This window comes from Poeciliopsis prolifica, unplaced genomic scaffold (assembly GCF_027474105.1).
Source record: "Poeciliopsis prolifica strain line A6 unplaced genomic scaffold, Auburn_PproV2 SCAFFOLD005, whole genome shotgun sequence".
Taxonomy (NCBI): domain Eukaryota; kingdom Metazoa; phylum Chordata; class Actinopteri; order Cyprinodontiformes; family Poeciliidae; genus Poeciliopsis; species Poeciliopsis prolifica.
The window spans coordinates 18,566,364-18,588,051 of NW_026562380.1; the positions used below are offsets into that span (position 1 = coordinate 18,566,364).

At 40.3% G+C, this 21,688-nt stretch overlaps 1 protein-coding gene and 1 long non-coding RNA gene across 2 annotated transcripts; one reads left to right on the plus strand and one right to left on the minus strand.

Annotated features, from left to right (window-relative positions):
- Positions 1-501: 501 nt before the first annotated feature.
- LOC129359650 (coiled-coil domain-containing protein 85A-like) lies at positions 502-15,883 on the minus strand. Its single transcript, XM_055029429.1, has 4 exons — positions 15,375-15,883; positions 12,102-13,140; positions 6,273-6,330; positions 502-5,243 (listed from the first exon to the last, which is right to left on the minus strand). Exons 1-4 carry the CDS (start codon positions 15,639-15,641, stop codon positions 5,228-5,230), a joined length of 1,380 nt encoding a protein of 459 aa, XP_054885404.1. The 5' UTR covers positions 15,642-15,883; the 3' UTR covers positions 502-5,227.
- Positions 15,884-16,636: 753 nt separating this feature from the next.
- LOC129359655 (uncharacterized) lies at positions 16,637-19,180 on the plus strand. The gene is made up of 8 exons (XR_008605933.1): positions 16,637-17,275; positions 17,491-17,625; positions 17,707-17,840; positions 17,965-18,101; positions 18,179-18,269; positions 18,387-18,726; positions 18,832-18,986; positions 19,082-19,180. It is a non-coding gene; the product is annotated as an uncharacterized LOC129359655 (long non-coding RNA).
- Positions 19,181-21,688: the final 2,508 nt, after the last annotated feature.

Below are 21,688 nucleotides of genomic sequence, written 5' to 3' on the forward strand. Positions count from 1 at the left end.
ACAGCTGTAAGAAACAGAAAATATTCCAGGTAGCTCAAAATCATATATGACAAACATGGCTTAAAGTCAGACACAGAAGTATTAGGAAAGTCGCTATACCATACAGGTTAAATATTAAGTCTGCAGAACTTGATGGCTGCAGAAGAGGTCATGCAGTCATTGAATAGATACAGGAGGGTTTTAGGACTGGAGTCTAGAAATGCTGGGTCAGATCCAGCTGCTGCAACTTTACACCTTGCATCAAGTTTGAAATGATGTGTTTTCATTAACTGCAGATATGACATTGTAATTAACAGAAAAAAAGGGGTTGAAACCACTAAAATACTTGGAAAAAAAATCTATATAATGTCTTGATCTTTGCAATAACATTCTAATGTCATTCCTGTTAATTATCTTTAGTGTATTACACACACATCCACACCAACACACAATAACTAGGAATTAGTGAGCCATTTTCTACATAAAGATAGTTTATTAGCATATATCATACATAGATCTCTGGATATATAATTGTGATTATATAATACCAACAAGTCAAAAATAATGGCTGTAAGTAAATATTTATATAAAAGCAGATTTACTACTATTAAACTTTAAAAACATGTCTTTCAATATATATCGTAATTCCTGCTTGTTTCACCAAATCTACAAAAACAACGTTTCACAGAGTCAGAAGGTTATACTGTGTTGCCTCAGGATTATACGTCTATCTACGGGTCTCTGCACATACATTATTGTCAATGATTTCACATGGTCCAACAAAAACGTCGCATTCCTTCTCAAAACTACGCATCAATGTCACCAGACAGGATCAGAATTATGTTTTTCAGTGTAAAATGCCTCAAAACCTTCCGCTTATAAATAAATGAACCATTTGCCTTTTCTTCAGGAGATGGAAAACTAGGTGCTTTAGAAGCTACTTCCTGTCATATGACATTTCCAAGACTTAAGGCCAATTATTCTTGGCCGTAATAACTTGTAGCTGTGCTTTATCTGTCAAATGAATAAATCACAGGCTCAGACTTTAGAAGCGTTTCTGTGTGGAGCGCTGAATTCATCCAACATGGATCCCAGCGAGGGGAAAAATTCAACGTGGTTCTGTCGCAAAGCGAGGTGAAGAATTTTATGGGGACAAAAGTGCATGGGAGAGACTGTCGATAAATATTTCATATATTTCACAGAAGCCTGTTTACAACAAAGTCTTCCTGTAAATGAAGCTAATTTAATAATAGGCATGCTACATTTTGAGTCACTGTTTCGCCATATTGAAGCGGGGCTCTGTTAAGAGTTTTTGACCAGTAAGTCCGTGACCTGGCAGTCTATGCGCACTGTAGGCAAAGAGAGACACCTAGTTTTTGTTTTGTTTGAAACAGTAAAACTTCTCCTCTGCAGCTTTTTCTGTTGCCAGAAAAAGTTTCACACCTTCATGTGTCGACGCACATTGAAAAAGAGTCTCACCTATGGTAGAAAGGCTCTTTTATTTCTAACAGTAAACACTTGGCGATAAAGCGTATTTTTTATTCATGTCATGTAAATAAATAGTTCATAAAATAGGAACAGTTCTGTCTAGCAACATGAAGTGAGAGTGTCTTTTCGGCAGATCAATATACGCTCCAAGATGGTTGCTGTGAATAACAGACATTTATGTAATCAGACATGATGCCTGTTTAAATGGTTTGGCAAACTTCATCACATCGGGGCTGAGTATGGATTTCTTTTTTCCCCCATGTGTTCTTACTACCTGAATTTGATGAAAAAGCTACTGGCTTATGTACTGCAGGTAGAATATTTACTGTTCATGGTCTCTTAATAGAACCCCACTTTGCGAAAACGCCTCTCCACAAGGTGGATTTCAAACCTTCATTAAAGAAATTTACTGAAGGAATATATGCTGCAATTTATTTTTTTTACTCTTACAGAGTTCTAAATATGTTGGCACGGTGTTCTTTTTTGGAACCAACATCTTGAGCAAAGCTCTTGCAGCACAAAGAACTTTTGTACAATCTCGCTTTTTCGAAAGAAAGAGCTGCGCTCTTTTGTTCAACAAGCAGGAGTTAATGGAGAAATAAATGAAAGTAGAAGATAGAGTAACTCAAAAGATGAACTGTAACATGTTGAATTACACGCTGAATTGCACAACAGATAATTGCTGTCCAGTTACATGTCGCGTTGCTTGCTATTTATAAAAACGTCGCTGACGGTACATTGTCACTGACCCAGAGGTGCACAAAATGGCGCACACACAAGCACAGCACCACGAAATGAGAGCTGACACAAAGTTTATAATACTGCAGCACTGTTGACGTAGGAGCAGATCTTCATTTAAAAAAAAAAAAAAGAATATTTCCAAACAAATTTATAACCCTGTTGGAAACAGCAGAGTAAGGTGCTCATAACTTCATGCTACATTTGTAGAAGTCGTACACACACCTTTCAATCTCACATCCATTCTCTGAGAACTGAAGGTAACGTGTGCTGGTAATATTTGTTATATTTCATTATGTGGAACAGCTCTGCGTTGGTCATTTTACACAAACTATGACTTTATCAGAAAGTCTCATTTTATTGGTGGAAATTGCATGGTGTGATTTCGACCCTCATTTTTAATCTGCAAGAATAACTTTGTACTTATCCTTTGCTACTTGTGCTATACAAAAATACATATGGTTTGAATTTGACATCCAGAAAGTATGAAGTTAGGCTTAGGGAATAAATAAAGCAGTAACAATTATGGATGGCAGCTTTATAAGAATTGAACAGAGATCAGATGCAGGTCATAAGCTGAAGGGGTATGTATTCCTATCTCACTACCATTCCCATATTACTAAAGGTCATTGTTCGTGACCTCCTCAGAATTAATTAAAGCTGCCCTATGTAACTTTTATCAAAGATTTTTACATATTTGTAATTATCACCATGTTGTGGCAGTATAATATGACGCAGGTAATCTGTGAAAAGATTGTGCTGCTATTTCTGTCTGAAGAAATGCACCCAGTCCCAGTGAAAAACACCCACTCAAAGCCAGGAGGAGTGTCTTAGCACTGCCAATCATTCCCATGAATGCGCTGCTAAATGTGCTAATGGCGGGGAAACGACTCTCCTATGTAAGAAAACCGTTTATCCGCTGTCATTGGTGGCCATGCTAAATGTCCCTAGCATTCACAACAGGCTCTGAAGCTGAACTGTAGCGGAGAGAAAGGAGGGGAGCGAGGGAGCGATGATTGACAGCTCTAAGCGGAGACTCTCCTCCTCGCTCTGACTAGTTGTTTCTCGTTAACACTGGAAGCACCGAGAGACGTGAGAGGAGCTCGGTTGTTTTTCACCGATTATTTGTCCCAAACATGTTACAAATGTGTGAGGATATGTTTTTTTTATTTTTTTTTATAAAAGTTACGTACTGCAGCTTTAATTCTCACGAAGCCCATAAACCTCCAAAAGTGTGAATGGAAAAAGTAATTAGTTACAGAAAAATGTTGACATCTTTATTCTCCTCTCTAGTCTGAAGAATGTATGAAAACAATAAAGTTTTCTTACTAGCTATCCTCATGCCGACAGGTCATCCTCTAGATTTGTTTACCAAAAATGTTTTTTGCTTTTATTGTAAGCAAATTTGTCTATTTTTCTGTAAAGCTGCAATTGGCAGCTGTGGTTTACTGTCCTTAAGTGACAGTAAACTACTCAACTTTGGACGACAGTCAGGAACTTTAGATCTTTCTTCAACGGTGGTTCTGGTGGTGGAAGTTAATGGGTCCAATTTATTTTAAGACTTTGAATTCCTTCCCTATTTCAGATTAAGAGATTAGTCCCAAAATTAGGCTTTGAAATCCTCTTTGAGAGATCAAAATTGTAAACTTTTGAATTACATTTTGAACATTCGATCCCTTCATCATGACCTTTCATTTTATTAGTTGCTCTATAGGATCGACATCACAATATGTGCTGCACAAATATTATATTGAAGTCGTCATCCTGGTATAAGTGTATGCAATACTGCAATTGAAAAGGAAAGCTCACGTTCATTAGTTGGTAGATTTGTATACATCAGATGTCTTATTCATTCACGCTCTGCATATTGATCATATATTTGACCGAACTGCCCGTAAATGACCAAACCTGAAAATGTGGGTACACTGTAATCAATACCTTCACCAAATACTCTCACCCTGTCCAGGGCGTACCTCGCCTCTCCTCCTCTGGCTGTTGGACGTAGCCACCAAGTCTCTCGTAGAGTTTGACATAATGTGTGGATGGATCTCCAAATTTACATACATTTTTTTGGGTTGTAATAAATACCCAATAATGTTTAGGAAAATAATGAATTCTTAAAATGTATACTAACATTATCAGACAGATTGGTTTATGAACAATAAAATAGTTAACATAGCCACAGAGTGTTGCATATTAATAAGACTCTATTAATATGTTTAAGGAGCATCGTGAGCTATAGGCTGCATCTAAGGATCTGCTTACAAGCTACAAATGGGTTGATTGATTACAGTAGCAAGATGGCTTTGCTGAACAATATTTTATGATTTTAAGATAAGAGCTTCGCACTAATCCACACTTACACTTCCCCTGTCCTTACACCGCCAGTCTTTTTGAAAGCTCCTGCACCAACTTCTCCATCATCTATTGTTAGAGGACAAAAGTATTGAACCTGCCTGATGATGATGGCCAATATAGCAAGAGAAAATATCCTTTGAATTAGAGTTTGTGCTTTAAAAGTATGTTTTGTTCCAAAGCAGGAGCCACATTTAGGACTTGGGTGTTTTCAGTGTTTCGAATGCCAGCTCTTTTTGACCTTCAGTGCTAGTATCAGACGTTGCTTCTCGTACCGAGCGTCTTCTAAGAGGATGCTCTCTTTCAAAAGAGGTAGAACCATATTGTTGGCAACAAGGATTCTGAGCAGCTTCAGTCACTTCTTTCTCTTTCTTTTGGCAAAGGAGGGATAAGTCCTCACCTATCCAACATGACGAACAACATCTATCGTTGTTCGTCGTCGTGCATAGTAGCATTAGCAGCAACAGGAGAAAGGGCAGAATGTGTGTTTCCAGAGTTTCACCTCTCAGGGGCCGTGTTTCATTCTTCAGCGTCTTTGTTTGACGCCGATTCATTTTCAACTATTTATCCACCCCGTTAAGCGTTAGTCCGTCCCCCCCTCTGACAACACACATGTCTCAGTTGTGTGTGTTGTCAGAGCAGCATCAGATCAACAGGCGTGTCCTGGTCAGGAGGCGTCAAAGCTGAAAGACAAGAAGGTAACAAACAACTGTTTTCAACGTATTTGTGGACTCAACAGAAAGCAGGGTTGTGTCTTTGCAGTGGGCTGATATGTTCTGCCCATAACACTAACTGCACATTAAATATTCATTTCTTCCTTTTTAAAGAAGCTTCAAATTTGTGACCCCAAGTGGCCTGAGGGAACAAACCTACATTATTTTAAAGTTTAAAGTTGAAATGGACTGGCCTCAAAACACAGAACTCAGTTGAAACACAGTTTCAGTATAATGTTAGATGTCTTGCTGGCTCAAATTGTACATGGGGATTTGGTTCCATCAGAAGGCTACTACAACAGAGTAGGGAAATGATTCTCACCTGTTCAAAAATGTCATTTCTTTTATTTGGAGACAGAGTCAGACAAGATGTAACTATACTGACAATAAAGCATGTCAAAAGTTATTCAACTTATGACAAGAATCATATTAATAATGACTTTTAATCCTAAAGAACCAAGAAATGTACTCATATTGTTACTCAAAAGAATAGAAAGGAGTGGATGGCCTTTCATTTGGAGAAGAAAAGCACCACAATTTGTTTCCCATATTGGAAAAAATAAGACTTCCTGTTGCAGTTCTTCTTGTTTCTTGTTTCAACTGAAGAAACTGCAAAGCTGCACCCCCAACTGACCTGGAGGTGCAGGATTCAATTATTTTAAGATATCTTAAAAAAAAGGACTTAATTGTGAATTTGTGGCAATGAGTCACAATCAAGATGAAACCCTTTAAAGTTGATAGAAATTACACAGAGAAGTCAAGTTAAGCACAATTTGAGTGGCCAAGATAGATGATGATTTGGCTCCATCGTGTGGCCAGTTGGAATCACTACATGATCGTGGGAGCGTGTTTCTCACATGTGGTATTGGAGGTCTCAGTCCTTTAGATAAAGGGAAAGTCTACCCTTTATCAAACCATGAACCGGATGGTGTAAGCAGTTTTAAATAACTTCTATTGCGTGGTATTTTTTTTCAGTGTTTCAGTGTGGAGAAGGCTTACCTGTCCCAAAGCTTTACAGTCCGACAGGAATTGGTGCAGCAGCCAGCAGATACCAGTGCTGTAAAAATCACCACAAGCAACAATTAGAATGTGTCACAGCTCCGATTGAAGACAGTAACAAAACGTAGCCTGACAAGTAAAAAGGTTCTCTGGATGAACCTGTGTTACTCCACCACTCAATCCATGTGTTACACACTCAGCCTACTCTTATTCATTCGGTGACCTGCTTACGCCTCTGCTTGTGTCCCAAAGGTCTCGCCTGTCAGAGAGACACACTCTACTGTCTCCCTCTCTCTTATACTGGGCAGGATTATGGTCTGGTTCACAGCTGTGTATTCTGTTTTGCTTCAGTGCATCTTATTGTGTCTGTCAAGCACATTGATAGATGGAGAAACAGGCATGACTTAAGAAGAGGACGAACTCTGTCTGAACGTCGAATATCGAAAGTTGGGACATCTGAACGAACATTTTGAACATTCACTCACTATGGAAAAGATTGTTTTGCTGCGTTTTTTACTAAGTAACTTAACATCTTTTCTACAAATATTCTGCTATCTCTAGGAATTCCATTCGTTCTTGTTATTTTAACACAAGGACAGGTGCTATCACAAATAACATCTCACAAGTAAACTCAGGCAACATGTACACAGTATGCAGTCATAACAGGACTGAATGGTAAATTCATACAGCACTCTTCTAGTTTTACCGACCACTCACACAGTCTTGCAGCTGTTAGGAATTATTGCAGGATATATGAATCACATCACTGCACACAGGCCAGATAAAAGTGTTCAGCAGATCTCATCAAACAGCACCAAGACAAAGAAGAAATGGTTTGTGTCTTTAAATAAGGATGAAGCACTCAGTCCACCATCAAAGGACACATTCACTCTAGTAAGAGGACGACGAGTCCAATTCATATCCTTCACAGACACACTTTCATACAAAGTGCATATACAGCACGGCATTAATTTGAATACATGACAGAGGAACATGCTTGAGGCTGACACCTGGACACTATTGTTTCCCATCTGTTCGTTTTTTTTACCAAGATATTTTCATTTGGAGCATTTGCATGTGTGTATGACTGGAGTGTGTGCATGTGTGCGTGTGTGTGTGTGTGTGTGTGAGGTGGTCAACGCAGGTCTGGGGTTGGCATAATTGAAGATAAAAAGGGACTTCAAAGCTGACGGGAGATAAAATGGCAGGGAAGCAGCTGCTGGCCTAGTTAGCATGTCTGTCTTTAATACAGGACCTCCAATCATAAATTACACAGAAATAGAAACACACACACACACACCATGAGCACACAGTCACTCATATTACATAACATTTTTAGGCATATTATAAGCATTTGATGAGCCACTTGACTTTCTTTCTTGTGTCCACACAAGAGACTGAAAATTTGTCATCTTTGTCACACACAGAAACAAGATGTAAATCCCAGGGTGCATTCTGCCACCCATTTGTTGAGACCAGAAATGTATTTTCCATTTCGTCCATAAACTACACTTGCGCTAGGCCTCAGCTACAGAACTGAAGCGCAGCTTCTATGTTGCATTTACATGCAAGTGTCTGTGCCTCACTGTATGCATACACCCACCATGCACTTTGCTGCTGTTTGAGCCAAACTAACCACTAGGCAGCACAAATTACTCTGATGTCCTCGTCCATCAGTTGATTGGTCGAGGACAATCAACTGATGCCTCATCACACAAGTCCAAAAGGAAATTAATGGGGAGGAACATGTCTAGATTAACGTTCAAAACAAATTAAATTCCTTTAAATCATTAAACAACTTCGTTAATTTCCCCTTGGGTTCAAAAATTTATTTTTGATTTTGAAATAATCCAAACATGCTGTGGAGCACTGTTTGTGTCTTGTGGCGCTGTGGAGTGGAGCATCATTCATTGTTCTGTTAGTCAATGACAGAACAATGTCATTGACTAACAGAACTGACCTCGGCGCCTGAGCTTATGTTGTTGGTTATTATGTGCAGTGGTTTCCCAGCAGCATCAACACATCGATCACGGCGCTTCATTCATGTCTTTTCTCCATTGTGCCTGCAAGCCTGTAAAACAAGAGTGCATTGGCCACTGCAGAACAACCTGAGCCAGTTAGTGAGACGGGTGGGGACCGGGGACAGATCTTGGTGGAGGTTAGGGTAGTTCAGCACCACCACTGTTTCAATCTGACATACGTGTTGGAGGCTAATAGTCTTGTCTTTCCTCATCTCAAGGTCAATTGTTTCGTAAAAGCACGAACTGTTATAAGCAGAAGAAGAAAGGAAAGTTACTTGGTGCCCATTGAATTATTTAGCACACCGACTGCAGTGGAGACAGACCTTCAAAGTTAAAGACCCTTCATTTGTAAAGGTACTGGACTGTGATGGAGGCTTCCTGATTAAGATTTACATTAGCTGCATGCAAGGCGGCACCGAGAGGAGAGGAGCCGCTCTCAAAGGTGGGGTCGCTAAGAAAGAGAGCCATGTGAAAAAAAGACATGAAAGCAGGAAGGATGACAGATGAAGATCAGAAGATGGGTATCTTCTTGTGCAGGAGCAATGGACATATTGAAAGGCAATAGAAAACCATTGACACCTATAGATTAAATGCAATATATGTTGGACAATGATTGATTTTGTTAATACGATGATTCACATCTATGGTTTCACTCTTTGCTGATAGAAACCATTTCATAAAATATTTACGCTGGGTGTTTCATTTTGTGTACTAAGTATGTTGGAAGGGGATGTAGAGGTAAAGGTGAAGGTAATTTTATTTATGTAGCACATTTTCAGCAGCAAGGCTAATCAAAATGCTTTACAGCAGAAGTCCCCAACCACCGGTACCGGTCCGTGGTCCAATTACTACCGGGCCGCACAAGAAATAATTCAATATTTCCGTTTTATGTATTGAGTCTAGAGGATCCTTTATTTTCATTCCGGCATTTTTGATGGCTTGTCCCCACACAGGGAAAACTTATCTTCAACACTACCAGTCCAATAGTTACTTCACTGCATTTTTAATAACCTATTTTATTAAAAATAAAATAGTCGTGGCATACCTGTTATGAACTACTCCTTGCTTAGATGGCAAGGCCTGGTAATTTCACTTTTCTTCACAGAGAAATGGCCTAGCACTTCTTGTTAAGAGCCTTTGTAATAAAGCAGATCAACAACTCCTGTCCCCTGCTCCACAGCAGAAAGGACTGCACGTTCCGAACTGTAATCGTCCTCTGAATGTCTCACATTGTGCTGCAAGAACTCTAATACGAACAACCGATGCTCAGACACACACGTTCAGCACTCATTCCCAATCTATGGCTGCGGTGATGGTGCTCTGAGACCGAGGGAGATGTGCGAGCATCGTTGGGAATTTACTTAGCAGCACGGCACAGCTGATGTAATTCTCAAGGGTCTATAGGTTATGAACCGATATCCGTCTGGCTCTGTGCTTCACGCTGCTCCAAACAGATTACTGTGAAGCACGAGGCGACAGCGGTGAGAGATAGGAAAAGACAGAATTAAATGAAAATGTGCAGCATGCCAGAGCAACTGCGAGCTATCTGGAAGCTGATTTTATTCTGAAGATGCACATGACTACCAGGCTCATGCTGTGCCTTTAGGCAGCACATCCAAAGGCACATTTGCTCCTGTGTCTCCCTGGATGCAACGTTCTAAACCTGATTGGAAGGACATTTCTAGAAGCTTATGTGCCCAGTTGTCAACAAACTTACAATAACGATGCTCCCAAAAGAAATTCGAATTCAATAGTCCTTTATTGATCCCAAAGGGAAAAAAAAATGCTAACTCGTATTCGATTCAAAACTCATGACAGTTATTTTAAGTGTAGAGAAAATCTTAAAATGTGTCATATTTATATTCTACCACCTCTTCTCCCATGACGGAAACAGGATTTAACACTTTTTATCCAGAATTCTACATGAGATTATTATTTTTTTCAATACCATGCCTCCAAGCGGTCCACCAACTCTGTGCTCACATTCTTGTCCATCTTTGATAACCTGGCAATTGTTGAATCATCTGAGTATTTCTGCCAATGATGGGAGAGAAAAGGAATGGTGAGAGTACAGTGCCCTGCAGTGCTCCTACGTTACTAACCGTCTTGATGTCAGACACACAGTCCTTCCCTTTAGTCTCACAAACTGAGGTCTGCTTGTGAGGTAGTCATAGATCCAGATGCAAGAAACTGTAAGTGCAGAGCAAAATGTCAGGCATCTGGATTCAACGTCAGACACATTTTTGACTCACATAGCGCGTTTGGCGTGAGTCTTCTGCGGTATCTATTTGTCATAACTTTCGGTTTTCTTCTTTGTTATTTTCTTCTTATAGCTTTGAACTTTTAGTTCTGATCCTGACCAAATCAACCTTCCCTTTTAGAATGAAAAGAGAAATTTAATAACGTTCAATGGTAAAAGGCATTTATGTGGTGATCTAACACGTCAGAGAACTCCAAAGTGCTTCACAGCTGAATCGGTAATTCAGCCTTTCGTCCACAGACGGTGGTAAGCATCATCGTCTGCCACAGCTGCTCTGAGGCAGACCACCTAGCCCTCTGACCACCACCAGCAGGTGAAATGTCTTGTCCAAGGACATGAAGGCTTGCAGCCTGAATGAACCAGTACCGTTAGCCTCCAACATTTTTAAGAAACTCAGCGACTCTGAAGTTACTTCGCTTTAACTTCCTGAATTTTTTTCCACTTAGTGACAACAGTAACACAAACGATTGCGACTGTCAGTGCAAACTGGTAGCTCCAATTTACCACATGGTGAGTTTACTGATTGGCAAGAGATTTTTCTTTTTTCATGTATTTGGTCAGTCAGACATAACATGTCTGATTCCAGTCAAAAACTAGTTCCAGAATGCATCTTTACTTGCAACTACAACAGAAAACATGATGACAACAGATTAGTATTCACTCCAGTTATTATATAAGCAGACTGATATTAATGTCATAAGATGATCAATATCATTTCCACATATTTTAGTATGTTGTTTTAGATGTTTGGCTCAGTCGATTGAAGTCACTAAGGTTCAAACGAGCAGGACGATCTAAACGCGCCACCATGTTTAGCTCCCATTCTTTCACAATAACCATTTGCAAGGCAGCTATCGAGACATTTCCATGGCTCTGCTTTGACAAACTGCCATCAGCTGCTGGCCATGATCGACATTTTCTGTGCTTCAAAATTAAGAAAGGACTCCTCAGAAGGCCGATATGTTTCTTGTTCTGTTATTTTTTCATTAATTTTTTTCCCACAGTCCAGAACGTATAAGATAACAAGGCACAAGGGCAATAATGTGCATGTGTAAGCAGCTCCTGGCTGCTGCTGCTGTTTCTCTCAGCTCCTGACTGAGCAGAGACAAAGCTGAGAAAAGTATTCCTGTAGGAGTGCAACTTGACCATCAGCATATACGTGAAGACACACACACACACACACACACACACACACACACACACACACACACACACACACACACACACACACACACACACACACACACACACACACACACACATATATATATGTGTATATATATATATATGTTTTATAGTTTTGCTTTATTTATCTTGTCATTCAGAATTAATGGCCATCATAGCAGAAAAGACAATAAATGTATTCTCATATCTTCCTTTACACCTGGATCAATCAATATTAGCATTGGCAGGTTGAAGCTTTGCAAAAACTGAGAAAACTATATATAAAATCCTGATTATTGCACCTCTTCTAATGATAAATATAGCAATCTGTGCTAATAATTTAGCAGTAATAGTAATATTTGAATTGAGAGTGAATGTGCCTACCATTGTACAAACTCTGATGATGGGGGCTCATCTCTTCTCCAATAGCCCTCCTCTGAGCCCTCTCCCTGCCCGGGGACCCCCCGCTCTGCCTTCCCTTGCTGTTCTCCCCTCCAGGGCTGTGATGGTAATCATGGTGGTGCCGCACAGACTCTGGACTCCCAACAATCACCCGGCCTTTCTTCAGGTACTCCAGGGTCCCTGATGTGGGCTGCTTAGCTTCAGGACCTTTGCAGCCAGCCCCCAGATTGTCTCCCTGGAACCTCCTCTGACTCAGCTCCGGGCTGGACTTAGCCGACCCCTTCATGCAGGCTGCTGATGCGTGCCCTGACATCAGAAACTGTTTTGGAGCTAGTAGCTCAGAGCTGGAGGGTTTGGAGTTGGAGTCACAAGGTAGCCTGGTGGGGGATTTGCTGTTTTTCTCAGCCCAAGGTCCTCCAAATCCATAGGGTGCTAGGTTTATAACGGACCCACCACGGGGGCGGCAAGACTGAGGGAAGGTTTGGTACTCGGGGGTTGAGTTGTTTCTCCTATCTGGAGATTCACACATATCTCTGTGTTTCTCCCAGGACCTTGCACTGGAGCTCAGAGTAGGTGACTTGTGGTGGGGTTTATCTGGGCTATCTGTGCTTCCTGCGCTGGAGGTACTACTCCCATCGCCAACGTCACGCAGCAAGCCAGGTGTAGGCCCGCCCCCTCCGAGCTGAGACAGGCTGTTCTGGCTGTCTATTGAGCTCCTGCAGCCGGGATCTCCCTGGGTGTGGGCCCCTCCTCCGGCTGTGGCAGCGGCTCGCTCCTCCTCCAGCATGAAGCACACCTCCTTCAGCTCCAGATTCTCCTGGACAACCTCCATCTGCCGCTGCTCCAGCTCCTTTAACTTCTGCAGGTAGACGGCCACCTCCTTCCTCATCAGCCCCGAGCTGAAGCGGCCCAGGCGCTGCCACTCCCGCGAAACCCGCTTCCCCTTCTGCCGGTCGTCATCCAGGAAGCAGCACAGATCCCGCAGCTCCTGGTTGTCCTCCTGCAGTTTCTGGTTCACGTCCTGGTTTACATAAATCCAGCATACACACACACGCACGCACACACACACACACACACACACACACACACACACACACACACACACACACACACACACACACACACACACACACACACACACACACACACACACAAATAGAGAGCAGATAAGCAGAGAATGACATGCACATTTCTGTTGTGACTGATCATTTGACGACAGACAAGCCTTAATATTTTTAGCTACTTTCTCAAATCCAAGTGACAATTTTGTTTGACCTTTTCAACAGTTTGGGTAAAATGATCAAGGACAAATGTTGGATTTTACTGTTAAAGTGAAACTGAAGCTGCGGCTAATATCTGATCCAACTATTAAATATCTGTTCTGACATTTCTCAAGATAAGTCCAGATAGAGAATCAATAACAACCTACAGAAAAAAAAAAACCATCAGAAAGGAAGCAGCCAATAGTAGACATTTTGCCTCTTTGTCGTGATACAGCCACTGGCCTATTCCAACCCCAACTCCAATAAAGTTGGAACACGGTGTAAAGCATAAATGAAAATGCAAGACAATAATTTGCTAATTCTTTTCAACTTATGTTCAATTGAATTCACTACAATGACAAGATATGCAATGTTCAAATGGATAGACTTTATTGTGTTGTCGTGTTGGTTTTGTACAAATAGGGATTTTGTACAAAACCAGGCTTAGCGAGAAAACTCACTAAGCCTGGTGGCTGGGCGCTAAGTTAGTCATTCATCCAGCGGCACGTCGTGTATTTGAGGTGAAAAATGTTTAAAATTGACAGAAAATTCGAAAATATCACTTGGTAATTATGTTATTGAAAGATAACATAATTACCAAGATAACATAGTTCAGATTAACACCTGAACACCAACTATAAAGTCTTAAAAAATGCAAAGATGGGAAACTAATAAGTAACCAATGCTTAGCCTGGTGGGGGCACAAGTAAAGCCTGGTGGCCCGCCAGGCTTATAACACCCTGGGGGAAACACTGATTCACATGTTACAATACTGAATTCCACCGATCCTTTATGAGTTTAAAGCTTATTTGGGCAAATGACAGGTATGATTGTGACAGGTGGCAGATGGAAAACAGGAAGTTACTGGCAGCCGATGCCCCTTCCAGGAAGTTGGGACCGACCGATACAACCCAATATATCTGAGATTTTACATCACAGATTTACACAAAATAGTGCATTTCATTTTTTTAAGTATAGAGAAAATCTTAAAATCCAACTCCAGTCCCCCAGAGCCAACACTTACAACCAGCTCTGGCTGCAGATCCTTTTGGGTTTGTCTCTACCAGCTCACAAACATCCCGACCAGACGGGTCAAACTCTGTGTCATTTTGAGCCCTATCAAAAATGTGAATGTTCCAAAAGGGCCACTTGTGCCAGAATGTATTGATAAAACCAATTAAGCTGTTAAAATATTAATAAATAGCTGTCGCTCCAGGATTTTCTGATTGTTTTGGTGGCTTTTGCAATTAAAATCACATATTTTGCAACGCTAATTTGTAAGGATTTTTTATTATATTGGTGCGAACGTAATGATGTCAAATGTGGCTCTTCATTTTTTGCCGTCACAGATTATAACTTGACTTCAGGTAAGGAAAGAAATGTGGGAATGTGTTGATTTTGTGTACATTTTGAGGATTTGTGAAAAACTGGAGGGACTTACTGATGTAATTTGCAGTCTACGACAGTCTGTATGGATTATGACCTTTCTTCTCCATAAAGCAGATGAGGCTCATCCTGATTGGACTTCAAAGGCTTCACATAGATTCTGAAATAGATTGAGGTCTGGACTTCAACTAGGCCTTTCTTACCACCCTGAAGGTGCTCAGGCTGGGTGTTCTGCTGGAAGGTGGACCTCCACCCTCGCCTCCAACCTTCCACAGCCTCTAACAGTCAACTCTGACCAACATCTCTCCGCTTCTGACGTCTGCTTACACTGGCTTCAATTCAAATGGCTTTAATTCAAATGGGGCTGTAACAGATGCACGACTCTTATTATTGCATTAGGAGAATTTGAAAAATCACGAAGTAGACTAATACTTTCAAAAGTTGAAGTGGTGTAAATACTTTTGCAGGATATATGTGCAGCGTTTCATTTATTTATTTTTATATTCCACACAGATGTGCACCCTGACAGCTCGCTCGCTCCTCCTGTAACTAAACGAGTTAAAATCCTGAGGGGGCCCCCGGGACCCCCTTCCCCACTCCTCCTCACCTTCAGACTCCGGATCTCCGTGAGGTGCTGCTGAAGCCTCCGGTTCACCTCACGCATCAGATTGCCGTGCTCCACGATGACGGCCCTCCTCTCGGTCTCCGTCTGGCGCAGCCGCCGCACCAGCTCCGGTTTACTCCACTTCAGCAGCTCCTCGTCGGGGATTTTGGCCACGTCCTCCGCCGGACGCTCTGCGCTGTTGGACAGAGGCTGCTGGTGCTGATGCTGGTGCTGATGCTGCTGCTGCTGCAACGCGCCCTTCTCCATCATTCCGGTCAGGGAACGGAAAGTGCTGCGTGTGGCGAACCCGAGCTCAGACCACAACTCGGATCCTTCTGCGCGCTCCTCCTTTTTACCGTCTTATGCCCGCGAAATGACATCCCGCTCGTTTCGACCCACGCCCATGTTGCAGCTCCAGCTCCAGCACCCGGTCCGCTATATTCATGCTGTCAGAGCATCATCCTGCAATCCGGCCCGAAACTCCGAACAGAGTCTGGAGCCGGCTTTTACGGGGCGGGTCCCCTCCAGGTGCGTGCCGCCCCCTTTTGCGCACTGCCGTTGCTCAGTGCGCACTACAGCCGTCCAGCAACTGAGGAGGAGGAGGATGAGGAGGAAGAGGAAGAGGGAGAGGAAGGGGGGCTGCAATGAGAGCAGGCTGCAGGTTCATATCCAGAGAGCCGGGATGATAAGGTGTGTTCGTGATGACAATTCTGTCCCCGGATGCTGCTTCAGTCCCGCCCTCTATGCTAATGCCGCCTGGGCTTCTGGCGCCATCTAGTGGACAGCATTAAAAAGTGCAGCACTAAAATGTTCATCGTTTTGTTCTGTTTTTTTTTTTTTTTTTTTTTTTTTTTTTTTTTTTTTTGCTTAAAACTATACATAATGATGTCATGGGTCGTTTATTAATTATCGGCCAAGTTATTGGTAATTATTGGCAGTGTTTTTCTGTTCATTTTTTTATTCTTTTTGTTTTTGTTGCAAAAATAAAACCCTTCTTTGGTTTACAAAAGATAGTGAATGTCCAGAATAATGTGTGTGCACAAGAAACATTACAAACATTACGAACTGACAATGAAAATAAAACTTATAACATGAGATAAGTTAAAATTTAAAACCATCAGCAGATCTAAAAAGTGTGGCATGGCGTTGTATTACACAGCAAAAACTGGAGTGTTAAAATTTCAGGGTTAAACGTGTCAGAGTTCATTTTAACTCAGTAAGTGTATTTTTAACATTTAGCGATTTAAATGATGCCCAGTGTTGGGGTTATTTCGCAGAGTTGATTGCGTTGGTGTTTAATTAACTCTGCTGGGAGATAAATAAACTCCTCCCCTCTGCTTCAGTTTGATTTCAATCTGAACACGGCTCCATTTTCTTCATCTCCTGTTCTACACGGTAAGTGTCCAACTTACTAAATATTTTGTCCAGCACTATCACATTGACAGAGTGAGTGATTTGACTATTTCTACTAATTACCACATAATGAAAAGCAGCTGAATATGTCCATTTTGCAACAGTTTTACACAACATGTTAGCTGGTAGCTAGTAGCACTTACACCTGATATTATTATAATGGTAATTCTTACAAAACATATTTTGTCAGACCATACACTCGTAAAAAATATACTTATACGTTTTTGCCGTTTAAAATGATAATTTTGGCCTTGTGAATGTAAGCTAACGACTATTAGCTTCTGCGGAGCGTCAACGAGCCGAAGTCACGTGACACCAATAGCAGAGTTACAGTGAGGTGAACTCTTGACCTTTACCTTATTTTGCTTTGTCCAGGTTTATCCCATGCTTAAATAAAATGCTGATCCATGTAAAGTTTGGTGACCTGCAAAAGTATGTGAAGTTGGAGGAAGTAGAAGGGCCGTTTGACTTTAATCAGTTTCATGAGAAAGGTTTGTTATTTATTTATCATCTGTGTGGGGCATGGGCATTATTCTTTTCAATGTATGTCTGTTTAACACATATTTTACACATTTGTGGTAAGTAAAAATTGTATTTTCATTAATATGTTTTATGCTAATCACATGATCAATATCAAGTAACTGTTAGTTTAAAAAAATCCAGCTAATTACAGAATTAGGCTCTAAATCTTGCCTTGTTTTTTCAGTCATTGAACAATTTTGCCTGCCACCTGATACCAAAGTTACATACAAAGATGCAACAGATACTGAAGTTGACGAAGAAATATTCAGTGACCTCCTTAGACAAGGCAATGTGGTTCTGACAGTTTTCTGCTATGATGGTGAGATACCACAGCACATTAAATCAACTGTTATACAGATTTTACCAAAGAATGTAACTGATGTCTATTGTCTTTCTTCAGAGTTCTCAGAATGGTCATCTGCTTCTGACTCAAGCTTCAACTCAAATGCATCAACATCAACAATACTAATGGATGAGATGCCACGCAAGAAGCAAAAAACTGAGAATCCTGATAACTCAGTGTCTGCTAAAAATGTAACAATATTTTTGTCTGCCTCTAAATTCTGTTTTGTATGCCCAGACATGTTTTGTCGTATTTTGGTCATCTGCATATTGCATATTTCCTTTTTTTTTTCTTTTTTTATTGTTCATTTTATAGCTGGTTGAAGGTGTCCTACAAAGCAAGTCTGGTGGTGAAGAAATTCTGCAGGAGTATGAAACTACAGAAACCCTAACTGATGCCACAAGAAGACAAATGGTGAACATACTGGTGGCTCACGTGATTGATGAACAAGGGTATGTTTTTACACTATTTAATTTATGTATAATAATTGAAAAAAAGGTTTAATCACCAATTTAAAATCTGCTGTTAGGCACCTCCCCACAAAAGCAATCAGAGAGAAGTATGCCTTTGGAATAGTGACAAAGGCATCCCTCAAGGATCCATACACCAAAAAAGGCAATGTAATGTTTTTTTTGTTTGTTTGTTTGTTTGTTTGTTTGTTTTCTACAATCAATCATGCTCTTTTATTTTGTGACTCAAAACTGTAATTTTGCATTTAATTTTTGTTCTTTTTTTAGGAGCACTTTTATGATGCAGCAAGCAGCACTGGATACATTTCATGGCGTCTTAAAACGGTCCTAAGGAAGATTCAAAGAGGATCTCTTGTGCCATCAAGTAGCACCAATTACATTTAATCTGGAGGCCCAAATATACAGACAACTGTGATTGTTGAAAAACAGCTTGATGGGAATGCCTGCCAGGAGGCCATCTCTCTGCTTAACCACACCACAGACAGGTCCGTGATCTTTCAGAAGATGAGAGAGACTTTTGAGCACCGTCACAAGCTTATTAAAGATGCCAGTGGAAGAAATGATATATCCTGACCACATTCCGGGGTTCCTGGACACAAAAGGATTGGTAAGTGTTCAACTGAAGTCTTTAAATGTGGATTTTTACATTGTTATAATGGTTTGATTTCTACATGCTATTAAAGATTGATCAAGACTTCCGTCTCCTATTCAGTGAAGAAACCTCATCCAGACTGCTGCAGAAGTGGGATGTGTTCTTCAAACCAAATGTCATCAAGGAGGCTAAGCGTTTCACTTCTCCACCTGAGTTGAGAAGTTTGGTGCAGTCAGCGGAAAGTCTTCAAAGCGATGACCTCACTAACACATCTAGTAAGCACCTGGATATATCTGAAGATAGTTGACTATTCAGAGTATTCATAAAGTTCTGATATTATAGCTGAAAACTTTTATAAATTTGTCCTCAGGCTATGACCAAGAAATGGCCTCGCTGTTACTTCTTCTTCCACCGCAACCAGGAGGACAGAAGTCTCCAAAAATCAGTGCAAGTGATGCAGATGAGAGACTTGTTGTCATTCATAAGGTAATTGAAATTTAAAATATGCAAAATTATTTGTCTATTTCCTTTTATAGACATGCATAAATACAGATGTTTGAATGACAGCTTTGAAGATGTCTGGGCATACTTAAATTAATTTTTTATGTCATGTATCGTAAAGCTGTATGTTTTGTTTCTAATGTTTGGTGTATATCTTTTTAATTTTAGCCATGCTGCAGTTTAGAGGAGCATCTTCGGGGACAATGGGGTCTGCAGCCATACCTCCTTGCTGTTGGGCGTCAGAAAAGCAAAGATTGACAGCTTCTACATCGTCATGGATAAGTGCCTCATCCCATGCCAGACAAACAGTTCTCTTGGAACATTTGATGAGCTATTCAAAGCACATTTTGTGTTTAATTTCTCTTATGATGCTGCATTGATGAATTTCTACACATTTCTGCAGACAACAGTGTATAACATTGACGTGGGCAAAATGAAGGAATCGCCCAGAGTTAGGGACGTGAGAGCAAGGCTGCTAAACCAGTCCGTTTTGCTCTCTTGTGAGTAAGTCAGGCTAAAAAATGTTGACCTGTTTTTATGTGTCAAAAACTGTATCCAAGCGGAAACATTTGATCATCATCATGCTTTCAAAATTGTTCAAAGTGAAGAAAGGCATTTAGTAAAAATCCCTGAACTTAAATTTCTTTTGATATTCAAAACTTATGGCATTTCTAATGAATGTTTGATCATTGTACCACAATTTAAAATTTTGGGAACACAGCTGCAAAAATAAATTGTTCAAAATGTATGTACTTGTGTCAAGTTTTTTTTCTTAATAATTATTATAATTAATCATAATCATAATGAATAACACTTGAAAGTGTTAAATCAACACTAATAAAGTGGTAAATTTTTGTTCCTGGATCAGTGTTATCCAGTATATGCCACAGTGTTAAATTAACCCTGTTTTGTGAGTTAAATAAGTAACTGATAAAGTGTTAAAATTTTAACTATATTGAAAGTGTTAATTTAACTCTTGATGAGAGTGGACTATATAAGCACTGAAAAAGTGTTAAAATCAACTCTGTGGGAGTTAAATTAACACTGGACTTTTTCCTGTGTACCTTGGGCCTCTTCACTTCACCTCTGATTAATGCTCTTTGTGCCTTACTCCCACTCCTCACTCGAAGACCTTTCTGTTGTTGGCAGAAATAATTATGTCTTGTTCTAGTAAAATGATTTATTTTTCTGAACGGCAGATTGTTACGAAATAAAATGCGTGTCATAAATGTGATGGAAAACTAGAATCTTTAGTTGTTTACAACCTAAGCAGTTGTGGCTGAAGGGGGTAAAAACACATCAGCTGATCAAATCCAAACATTTTCTCCATTCAGAGTGATTTCCTGAACTCCTACAAGCTTTTTTAATGTAAAAAAATAAATCCTCAATTATACACATTCCATTTTACAAACTATCTATCCATTTTCTTCTGCTACCCCGGGGTGGGGTCGCCGGGGTAGCAGCTTAAGTAGGGAGGCGCATTTTTCTCTCGACAAGCTATTTATTACAGCTCCTCCGAGGAATCCTCAGGCGTTCCCAGGTCAGCTGAGAAACATAGTGCCTTCAGCGTATTCTTCAACATAACAATACAGGTTAGATTCAAAATGAGTTTACTCTGACCTGGAATGTTGGGTCAAACTTTTTTTTCCCCCACAGTTCTCTTCTTCTTTGCAACGTGATGCTTTAGCAGTACTAACAAAGATACCTCCTTTACAAGTACAAAACAGGCCCTGATGACTCACCGACAACAAAATATGCAGAATGTGATGCAGCCGGTTTGGAGCCCAAGCCAAGGCATGAACCTAAAGTCAAAAAAAGAGCTAGAAGGGATGAAAGAAAGCAGCAAAATGATAAGGAACTACTGACAAATTTCATACACTTAATACAATATTTGTGGTGCTGGACTAATTTGCGATGCCTGGGGGTATAATGAGTTTATTGATAGGTTCAGCTGTTGATTCATTTCTTTCAGGTGATCATTTCCTTTTAAATAGAAGCAGAATTACCTTGAAATACAACATCTGCTAATACGATCGTACAAGCTGTTTTTGTTCCAACTAAGTAGTTGGTTGCAAGTTTTAATCTCACATGAAAAAAATCCTATGAATAAAAATTAAAAATCCCCCAAAAAATAAATAAATACTGACCACTGGATATGGCCACCCTGGAAGTGGGCGTAAATGTGAATTACTCCAAGACAACTAGTTTAAGATATTATTGCACTTTCTAAATTATCTCTAATGGACAACCACCTTCCTGACAACAAGAAGTCAAATTTCAAGAAAAGCTGATAAAAGACATAACACACACAAATAACATGTACTAACTTTTTTCATTTTAATCCATAGTTTGCAGATGTATTTACATCTGCCAGTACCACACCGGTTAGCCAATTCCAGGTTGTTGGCGAAATCATGCTGAGCAACTTTCACAGGAGTTTGCATATTGCACGTAGTCTTCAATTTATTGCTTCCAA

Coding starts and splice junctions, on each gene's coding strand:
- LOC129359650 (XM_055029429.1), bottom strand. CDS start 15,641: ATGATGGAGAAGGGCGCGTTGCAGCAGCAGCAGCATCAGCACCAGCAT. Junction 13,141..15,374: donor CGGAGATCCGGAGTCTGAAG/GTGAGGAGGAGT, acceptor TATGTAAACCAG/GACGTGAACCAGAAACTGCA. Junction 6,331..12,101: donor TCATCAGAGTTTGTACAATG/GTAGGCACATTC, acceptor TGATTTTTACAG/CACTGGTATCTGCTGGCTGC.